Genomic DNA, 11,338 nt, shown 5'->3' with positions numbered 1-11,338 from the left:
CAGGTGCTATCACGATTTCGCTTTCGCTTGCCTCAACAGGTCTTCGCAAGCCGAGTTTCTGTGTCCAATGAAGGAGACGATGTTGGCATGGGTGCCATCTGTCAAAATTAGTTCGATTTCACTTGCCTCAACAGGTCTTCGCAAGCGGAGTTTAGTGTCCAATGTAGGAAGGTACACATCCTGGTAGAGGCCTTGGATTTAGGTCTCACTTGGCTTGCCGGGTCTTCTCACGCACAGCATATTTCCAAAGATCTCGGTCAGAAGTCATTGCCTCGGTGAGGCCCAAAGTTCGAAAGTCGTGATACAAATTTAGATGGGGACAGCCACATAAAGAAGTACGGATCTCTAATTGTGGCGGGAACCTGTAGAAGGAGTAGACCCAGGAAGACGTGGGATGAAGTGGAGAGAAAGGATCTTCAGATGCTGGGCTTCACTGAGGAGATGGCAAGGAACTGAAACTTCTGGCTATTTGCTGTACTTGAGAAGACATGCCAAGCTAAGTAAAATAGGTTACAGGCAAGCCCTTTATGGTCATGCCCCTACTCCCTCTCCCTCTCCCAGCTGAGTTGGCTTTGTCTTGTGGGTGCCAGTGCCACATAAAATGCACTTGTGCCAGTGCCGTGTAAGATGCACTCGTGCCAGTGCCACATATGGTGCTCTCTTGCTAGTGCCATGTAAAATGCACTCGTACTCTTTTCTACTCTAGGCACAAGGCCCGAAATTTGGGGGGATGGGTGCAGTCGATTAGATCGACCCCAGTACGTAACTGGTACTTAGTTTATTGACCCCGAAAAGATGAAAAGCAAAGTCGACCTCAGTGGAATTTGAACTCAGAATGTAGAGACAGACGAAATGCTGCTAAGCATTTCGCCTGCCATGCTAACGATTCTGCCAGCTCGCCGCTAGTACCACATAGAGTGCACTCATGCCAATGCCACATAAAATGCACTCATGCTGGTGCCATGCAATAAGCAATTATGTCAGTGTCACTTAAAAGCACCTATACTGGTAGTACATAAAAAGCACCCAGTGCACACTGTGTAGTGGCTGGCATTAGGAGGGGCATCCAGCTGTAGAAACCATGCCAAAATAGACAATTGAAGCCTGGACAGCTCTCTGGCTTACCAGCTCCTGTCAAACTGTCCAACCCATGCCAGTATGGAAAGCAGGCATTAAATGAAGATGATGAATCTAAATTAAAACCTTCCCTTAAAATTAATGTGTGTTCCAGACATCAACTTAATTAACAACGAAGTTATGTTAATAAATTCTTCATTATATTCAAAGTTAATTGAAACAGTAGCAGTGTATTTCAACAGCAATATGGTAATGAAAAGGTTAAATAAAGATAATTCATCATTCTTTTTGAAAATTAATTTAAACAAATGCACCGTATTTCAATGAAAATATGGTGACAAAAAGGTTAAACAATAACAAAGTTATTTCAATAAATTCTTCATTATTTTCAAAATTAACTGAAACAAAAGACTATTTCAATAGAAAAATGGTAACAAAAGGATTACACACATAGATGTGATGCTGTCATAAGCAGCAGCAGAAGCAATGCTTTTACACTCATTTCTCCATTCTGGTATGGGTTAGACAAGGCTTCTTGAGCCAGTATTCTATGGCCTGAACACCTCATCCTAATGTTAACCTATTTGTTTTCAAGTAAATTGCTTTATTTCACTAGTCTTTGCATGATATATATATCATATGGGGTATATGATATAGTATTTACACTGGACATATATAAACATCACTGCTCTCCAAGTGGTGTCAATATGAAAACATGTATAGAAAGCAGGCAGACAAATGCATAATGTATAAGCATATGCCTGTTGGATGTATGTATGTATGTATGTATAAATGCATAAGTGTGTCTGTGTATTTCCGCACATCTTCACATCAACATCTGTTGATTATTGATGAAGATTGTTAATGCCCAGCAAAAATAGTACATCCTACTTTGTCACAGTTTGATGTGCAAAGATCAGGAGAATAAAGTACCTTATTTGAAAATAAGTAAGGGTTTGCATCAGGAAGGGCATTCAATCATAGAGTACTACCCCAACAAGACTCACTCAACCCATACCAGCATGGAAATAGCAGCAAGATTTGAACAAGACATAATTTTTCCATACATATGGAACACTGGGCCTCACAGAGGCAATGACAAGTGACTGAGACCTTTGGCAATATGTTGTACTTGAGAAGACTCATCAAACCAAGTCATACGCTAGGTGTGGCTGATGCTGGGGCCATGTAACAGGCACCCGTGCCGGTGGCATGTAAAAAGTGCCCTTCAAATGTTGGGCCTCATAAAGGTGATAAGTGACCGAGACCTTTGGCAATATGCCATGCTTGAGAAGACTCATTAAGCCAAGTGAAAGCATAGCTGTGGCCGATGCCGGTGTCATGTTACTGGCAGCTGCACCAGTGGCATGTAAAAAACAACCATTACACTCTTGGAGTGGTTGGCATTAGGAAGGGTATCCAGCTGTTGAAACTGTACCAAATCAGATTGGAGCCTGGTGCAACTCTCCAGTTTACCAGTTTCAGTCAAACCATTTAACCCAGCATGGAAAGCAGATGCTAAATGATGATGATGTACAGAAGCCCATGCCTGTATTTCTGGACCTCCATACAACCTCCATCTACCAAATTTTTCTAATATGATATTGGTCAAATCAAGGCAGTAGTAGAAGACACTTGCCCAAATTTTCATTTTTTTTAACCATACAGCCATGTCTGCATCCATATACATATTTATTAAACACTCAGTGAAGGGGTGGCTGTGTGGTTTAAAAATTTGCTTCCCACTGTGTAACAACTTGAACAAATACCTCCTACTACAGCCCTAGGCTGAACAAAGCCTTGTGAGTGAATTTCGAAGACAGAAACTGAAAAAGACTTGTCAAATATGAGTATGTACCCTTATCTTGACATCCTGTGATGATCATATATGAGCATTGCTGTCATACAAGCAATATTGTTCATTTCCAATCTTTCATGGAAATAAATGAAGATTGGCTACCTAAAGGGCATCCAGCTGCAGAAAATCTGTCTCAACAAATTTTGTCTGACCCACACAAGCATGGAAAAGAGGATGTTAAATGATGATGATGAACACATAGCAAGAAAACCTATAAAATTATAATACATAATGTATAACAACATTACTTAACCTGTTGTATGCTTGGAATACTGAGAAGACTGCTCATACTGGATGTTCTACTGGGCGGATTCCAGGAATAGCTGCCATTCGTCTTTCTGAAATAGGATAGCAGTTTTCAGAAATATTTTTATTCTCCATAATATAAAAACTTCTGCGTTACATGAATTGTTACATTGGATGTTACTTGGCAGCATGTAAAAAGCACCATCCGAACAAGGCTAATGCCAGTGCCACCTGACTGCTTCCCATGCCAGTGGCACATAAAAAGCTCCCACTACACTCTTGGGGTAGTTGGCATTAGGAAGGGCATCCAGCTGTAAAAACATTGCCAGATCAGATTGGAGCCTGGTGAGGCCTCCTGGCTTGCCAGTCTCCAGTCAAACCGTTCAACCCATGCCAGCATGGAAAATGGACATTAAACGATGATGATGATGATTAGAAAATATGTTGAAGGCTCAAAAGTTAACTGAATTTTTAAAAAACTAACAAGATAGATTCTGAAGTTCAGGCTTATTATAATACTGTTTAGCAGTTTAGAACTTTGGTGATTGTATTGAGTTTCATACAGTTTGAGAGCTCAGAAATATATGTCATGATATTTGGATTCTGTTCATGATTGACTAAACCATTCAGCAGTTAAGAATTTGACAAAAATGAGTGCTTATATTAAGATTTTCTAGAATATGTGATCAAAAATTATGATATAAATAATTCCTGCATCACCATTCAAAGTTCAGCTGATCACTTCTTTTCTCATAAATTTGTGCACTGAAAGCTGACCAAAACTACCTAATCAGATTCATGTTCGATTTGAAGGAAAGATAAATCAAGAAATTTGACAGAGAAGTAAATTAAAAGATTGTCATCACTTTTTAATTAGAAATACAACTTTTAGTTGAAATATACTAAATACATGTAAACACTGAAAATAGGAAACAGTGAAATTTTACCTGGCAAATGAAGGCCATGAGTTGTCTAAATCATAACCTGTAGGAATTAAATCGAAGTTTACATCATTGATGTCATACAGTGCATTTATAATTACCGAACTGTGTTTGTGTTGTAACCAAGGAGATGATGGATAAAACCATTCACTGAAAGATAAAAAAAAAAATATCTCAAAATCAGCAAAAATTATTCTTATTCCTAGATTCTCTAGAAACTTCGTTTATAGAATAATCACACTTTCACTTTCAAAATGGTTTTATAATACAGGGGGTTTCAAACTGTGGTCCGCGGACCACAGGGGGATAGCAAATACTTTTTATGGGCAATTTGATTTTATATATGTTTTTTAATCGAAATCTTTTAATTGACAATAAACCTATTTGTTAAATACTGTTAAATAAATAAATGTAAAAATATATGTTATTTTAAGCAAATATTTATGTATAAATTTCACAAGCATTTATAAGGGGGTCCCTAAGGTAAAGCCTGAAATATAAAGGGGTCTGCAAGTCAAAAAGTTTGAAAACCCCTGTTATAATAGACCTGCATAATATCTAGGACTTCACACTGACTGGCATAATATTGATATCTTTCATAAACATGTTTCTTTAGATCTGAGGAACAAAATTGAAATTCTGTGACATTCATGCCTTTCTCAAAAATATTAGCAGAGTAACTAGCTTTAATTAGAAATTCATGTTAATTTCAGTTCATAAGTAAATTTTTTCTCTTCTACTATGTCTAACTCAGTGGTTGTTAACCTAAGTGGCAGCATACCTTTGGAAGTATTTTGAGCTCACAAAGGGACAGCAAATGTCAAGGGGATACATTGGGTGTTTAGCCCTTTAGCATTTAAAACCTCCCATATCTGATCCAAGTGTTCTACTTGTTTTAAGTTCAAACCAGCCAAATGTGGCCTCTCGCATCTACCCTATAATGTCATTCTAAAAGTAAACAATCACATCATTTGAAATCTTAAAGCTACAAGATAATGCAAGATTAATTCAAAATAATGTGAATGAATAAACATAACATTTGATAAAGTAATCTGAATGCTAAAGGTTTAAAGGGATTGTGATTTTTTTTCTTGCAAATAAAATATTTAAACTTGGCACAATATTTGTTTTAAACACATTTAAAATAAAAATCTTTGTCATGAGAAAATATGAATAAGATATAGTGTTATCAGTAAACTGAAACACGACTGATGATGTGCTTGGTTCCAATATGATTTTGTTATATAAGTCCTTGCCTTTTTTTTAGTTATTTCCATAAAAATTTAACATAAGAGACATTAGCCCAGGGTGAAGAAAAAAGTCCTTCCACATTTTACAGGTTGACAAATGTTTCAACAGCAAACTGGTCCAGTTACCATGATGGTAATTAAAGAAAATAGAAAAACATTAGCTAATATGCGTAAAAAAAAACCCTATAGTTAAAAAGAGACACATGGTGGATGGGATGTGATTAGAAAAAATAGATAATAAACAATTGAGCAAAATTAACTGCTATTGATTAAAACAATCAACTGAAGGAGTTTGAGGGGTTCTTTTTGCTCTTTATTTTTTTATTTATTGCAAAACATGGGGAGTGGGTGTTTGTAAAACATGATTGCATGAAAGAGGTACAGAACAAAAAATGGTTGAGAACTAGTAGTTTAACTAATGAAATATTGTCCAGAGCTCAAAATATCATAATATGATACCACCAAAGAGGGAGTAACCTTCACAAAGATGTATGAGGTTGATCAAAGCTGACAACTACAAAAACTATAGTCAAAATATTGTCACTGATGTGACACAAACAGCAATGTTACACAAAAACAGTGTGTATATGTTTGTCATAACAAATATAGCTTACACGGTTCTGTATATATAAACATTGGTATGATATGTTAAAACTGGATATTTTATTTGGCTTTAAGTTGTTTCCCTATCAAAAAATCAATTTGATTATGAAGTACATATGACGTATGTGTTCCAATAAGGTGATGGGTTCAATTTCTCATGTTACCACTGAGATGTGCCCGAGGTAAATTATAACATTTTCATCACTCTACCAAGTTGAAAAGTTAAGTTCAATCCCCAATAATACCAGAATGGCAAATATTGGGAAGATAAAGAATCTAACAGTACAAATAATAATAATAATAATAATAATCCTTTCTATAACAAGCACAAGGCCTGAAATTTAGGGGAGAGGGTTAGTCAATTACATTAACCCCAGTACTCAACTGGTACTTATTTTATTGACCCTGAAAGATGAAAGGCAAAGTCAACCTCAGCAGAATTTGAACTCAGGACGTAGTGATGGGCAAAATACCATTAAGCATTTTTCCTGGCATGCTAATAATAACACTAGCCACCACTGCCACCACCACCACCACCATCATCATCATCATCATCATCACCATCATCGTCATCACTGTCATTTTAACAGTCACTTTTCTGTGCTTCCACGGCTCACATGACATTTACTGAGGCAGATTTTCTATGGCCAGAGGCCTACCCTGTTATGAAGCCTCTCATTTGTTTTCAAGCAAGTTAATCTTTCTCCATGACTAGACATGTTTTCACAGAAGATTGGAAATGAATGACACCGTTTGTATGACAACGAACATGTAATGACAATATGAGGAGACACACATACATGCACACAGATATGTACATACATAGATATGTATTTACAACATGTTTCTTTCAGTTTCCATCTAGCAAATCCACTCACAAGGCTTTGGTTGGTATAGGGACATAAAACACATTAGCTCAAGGTGCAACAGAGTGAGACAGAAACCAAAACCCATTTGATTGGGAATCAAACTTCTTCACAACATAGTCATACCTGCACCTTAACATTACAAATATTCATTCCTTCTAATTCATATGAAAATATCCAAATTTTCAAGCGACATATACTTACATGGGGAAAAGTAAAAAAAAAAAACAAAGCAAAGAGAAGATAATACTTTATCCAATTCAAAAATGAGCAAAACCAAAATAATCAATTACCTTGTGATACGGCCATTTGAAACACACTGTTGGATTGTATCTGCAAGTCGTTTATGGACAAGGGCAAACCGAATCAATGCTCTTCCTTTACCTAAAGCTGTGCGATACTGTATAAAGAAACAAAATAAAATAAGTCAACACTTAATATTGGTTTCAAATTTTGGCACAAGGCCAGCAATTCCAGGAAGGGGATAAGTCAATGATGTTGGTACTTATTTTATTGACCCCGAAAGGATGAAAGGCCCAGTCAACCTCAGCAGAATTCGAACTCAGAACATTAAGAGGGACAAAATACCATTAAGCATTTTGCCCAGCATGTTAATGATTCTGCCAGCTCACCGCCTAGTCAACTCTTAATATTGGTTTTAAATTGTGGTACCAGCCCAATAGTTTCAGGGGAGTAGGTAAATCACTTATATTGACCCCAGTGTTTAATTGGTACTTATTTTATCAATCCTGCAGGGATGAAAGGCAAAGTCGACCTCGGTGGAATTTGAACTCAGAACATAAAGACAGACAAAATGTCACTAAGCATTGTGCCTGGCATGCAAATGATTCTGTCAGCTTACCACTTTTCAACACTTAGAATTTAAAAATATTCAGAATAATAAAGATATTCACAAACAAAAATATTAATAATTTTTTTTTAATTTTTGAAAATATTTTTATCTCTTATTAATTTTTTAATCATTGTCATTGTCGTCATTGCTGTTTTAACATCCACTTTTCCATGCTTGCATGGGTCAGATGAAATTTATTGAAGTAGATTTTCTGCAGCCAGATGCTTTTCCTGCTGCCAACCTTCAATCTTTTTGCAAGCAAGGTAATATTTTCTCATGACCAGACTTTTATTTTTACAGAATTGAATGACACTGCTTGTATTACAGTGACACTCATTTACATTCACACAATGTCAAGACAAGGAGACAAACATACATAAACTCACACTCACACACACACACACATACACACACACACACACACACACATACAACAGACTTCCATACAGTCTCCAGATAGCAGATTCATTCACAAGGCATTAATCGACCTAGAGCTATAATAGAAGACACTTGCCCAAAGTGCCATACTGAATCCAAAATCATGTGGCTGCAAAGCAAACTTCTTAACAATGCATCCATGCCTGTGTCTAAAGTTAAAATAATTCCTGAAATAAGAGAAAAAATTGTTTACCTCCTTAAGAGATTTGACATATTTTAAGCCATCTCTGAGTCCTTTACTGGGAGCAAGGCACTCGCAGAAGTAGTCCCAGTAATTTTTCTTCCGGCCTAACAAACTGGTATGTTCTGCAAAGATAAGGAGATGATATCTTTAAAGAAACTGAAGAAAGAAAATGGATCCAGATTAAACAAATGTGAAACGAGTGAAAGGTTATTTTAGCTCTTATAATAAGAACATGTGAAACATGACTATAATGTACATGTTAATTTCCATGGGAACAGAATTGTTAAAATACACACTGAAACAAAAAGCAAACAGGGCAAAGTTTAAAAAAGTTTTCTGGTGAAAATTGGAAGTTTGCAGTCTTTAGTTCTTTTTGGGATTTTTTTTTTATTAATTCCACTATCTGAACAGGTACAGTGGTGTGGTTAAGAAGTTTACTTCCTAACCATGTTGTTTTCAGTTCAGTGCCACTGTGTGGCACCTTGAGCAAGTGTCTTCGGCTATAGTCCTGGACCAACCAATGCCTTGTGAATGGATATTTTTTTTATGAGCCCTTTTAAAGCCTAGCCAGGCTCATGGGCCTAGTTTCCTGGTTTCTATGGCATATGTGTTCCCCCCAGCTGGATGGGACACCAGTCCATTGCAGCGTTACTCAAGAAACAGGAAGAGAAAGTTGGGGCGAAAGAGTACAACAGGGGTTGCCACCACCCCTTGCTGGAGCCTCATGGAGCTTTTTAGGTGTTTTCACTCAATAAACACACACAATGCCCAGTCTGGGAACCTTAACCACTGGGCCATTGCGCCTCCACTGTGAATGGATAAGGTAGGTGGAAACTGAAAGAAGACTATATATATATAGTGGCTTAGTGGTGAGAGTATTCACCTCATGATCAGAATGTTGTGAGTGGTGGCATGTTGTGTTCTTGAACAAGACACTTTATATATATATATATATATATATATATATATATACAAAATCCACTCACAAAATCTACCAAATCCACTTACAAGGCTTTGGTCAACCACAGCTATATTAGAAGACACTTGCCAAAGGTACCACACAATGAGATTGAACCTGAGACCACACGTTTGTGAAGCAGGTTCTTAATCACACAGCTAAGTCTGTGCTGTACCAATATCATTGGGACAATTTAATTGCAGGAACAATTAAGTAGACACCAGAATGTCTGCCATACTAGTAACTACCTACTACAAAGTAAGGAGTGGTAATGATTTGTCTATTAATTACATAAACTGGGACAAGCAGAGTTGAGAGTGTTTAGCTAATGGTCACAATATTATGTAAGGAGTATGACTTGAATGCAATGACTATGTAGCTGGTAATCCAACATCTTTATGGGTGAGAGTCATCTTTCCAGACGAGGATGCTAATCTTTTACCTTCTTGTTCAATGGAGGATTTTAACTTAAGAAAAGTGAAATCCTGTATTATAAAGTGCTCCTATTTGTAACAGATTGATCAAACTCCATGCGATGCTTTTTACAATTTCATGTAATTAAACGTGATTAAATGCCCTTCCTAACACCAAGCATCCAGCATAGTGGACTGAGTGCTTTTTATGTGGCACCAGTACAAGTGAGGTCAATTTTGGAATGGTTTTTACAGCTGGCCATCCTTCCAAATGCCAACCACTTCACAATATGGACTAGATGCATTTTACAGGACACCAGCACCAGCAGGGTCACCAAGTAACTTACAATACAAGGAATCTTTGAAAGAGAAGAGGGCATTGGAGGAGGTGATCTTGTATCAGATGATGAAAAGTTAGAGGGTGACAGAGAGACAGAAAGGCAGAAACATATAAAGTTAAGTAAAAAAAAAAATTAAATAATTCATAGGGTGCACAGAAAACAGCAAGAATCCAAACAATTATCAGAGCTAAGATGACCTAGATTAGCAATAAGATTCTGAAGACCTGTAGTAAATGCAGCAATGTAAGAAGTAAAAGAAAATGAATATCCAAACTCTTTCATTAAACACCAAGACGTCATCAGGCCACCTAACAAATCCTGAATATCCAAAGACAACAAATGTTTTTTGAAACTGCCACATTTTAATGAAAAAAAACAACTGCTGTAATCTGCTATGCAATCCATAAGGAGGAATTGAATATATAACTGGTATAATGTGGATCTTCCCTGAGAAGGATCCTAACTAAAAGCAAGCTAGAGCCAAAACATTTTATGTAAATTGCCCAATGCCCAAGCAAAGATAAAAATATATTCCATCAAAAAACACCTACGGAAATGCCACACTCAAGACATCCAAGTTTCCATTGAAGCTCCAAAAAGAAACATTGGGAACTTGAGAATAAAAGAAGCTATTTTAATTATCAAGTACAGTTTGAGAATTAATAACAGATCTGAATTGCATGCAGCTGAGTGGATCTTATAGCACTGCAAAACAACCCTTTATGCATATACACTACAGATCAGAGAAATCAGCTCTTAACACCTTTTCTCTGTAAATTTCCTGAAGTAGTAAAATCCTGTATGATTAACATTTTTTTTAATAACTTGCTTGTTTTGGCCTTAAGAAAATATTTAAAACATTAACAACATAACTATTCATTCTTAGTATATTCTGACAGATTCAGTAGAGACCACATATTCATTTTTGAATTTGCCAGAATTTATTAAGAAAGAACAGATACATTATTGTTAAGAAAAGAATTAAAACTACACAAATCAAGCACTAAGTTTTCTCTTACTTAGCTTTAAATTAAATTATAATCTTCTGCAAACTCTTAATTGAAAGAGTAAAATATTTAGTTTTCAAATAAACACAAAAAAACTACAAGAATTTTATAGCTATTTATTTACTGGTGTGCCCATATCATTTAAAAATACATTAATAGTTTTATTAATCATAGAGCATAATACATTTGTTCAAATGTGATTAAAAATTGAATTCTTTTATAAAATTTTGAAAATACTTCATATACCACATAATATATATATATATATATATATATATATATATACTCTTTACTCTTTTACTC

General features: G+C 36.1%; 1 protein-coding gene across 4 annotated transcripts in view; it reads right to left on the bottom strand.

Moving 5' to 3' along the window:
• The window catches only part of LOC106872124 (FYVE and coiled-coil domain-containing protein 1), a 68,319-nt gene that overhangs the window by 43,333 nt on the left and 13,648 nt on the right, over positions 1-11,338 (bottom strand). For all 4 annotated transcript variants that reach the window (XM_052967372.1, XM_052967373.1, XM_052967371.1 and 1 more), the window contains exons 4-7: positions 8,326-8,438; positions 7,135-7,241; positions 4,129-4,272; positions 3,189-3,273 (exon numbers count right to left, since the gene is read on the bottom strand). In XM_052967372.1, coding sequence (XP_052823332.1) covers positions 3,189-3,273; positions 4,129-4,272; positions 7,135-7,241; positions 8,326-8,438 — 449 coding nt within the window. The remainder of the gene's footprint in view (positions 1-3,188; positions 3,274-4,128; positions 4,273-7,134; positions 7,242-8,325; positions 8,439-11,338) is intronic.

This window comes from Octopus bimaculoides, chromosome 4 (assembly GCF_001194135.2).
Source record: "Octopus bimaculoides isolate UCB-OBI-ISO-001 chromosome 4, ASM119413v2, whole genome shotgun sequence".
In the NCBI taxonomy this organism is placed as follows: Eukaryota; Metazoa; Mollusca; class Cephalopoda; order Octopoda; family Octopodidae; genus Octopus; species Octopus bimaculoides.
This window is presented reverse-complemented; position numbering and strand designations above follow the sequence as displayed.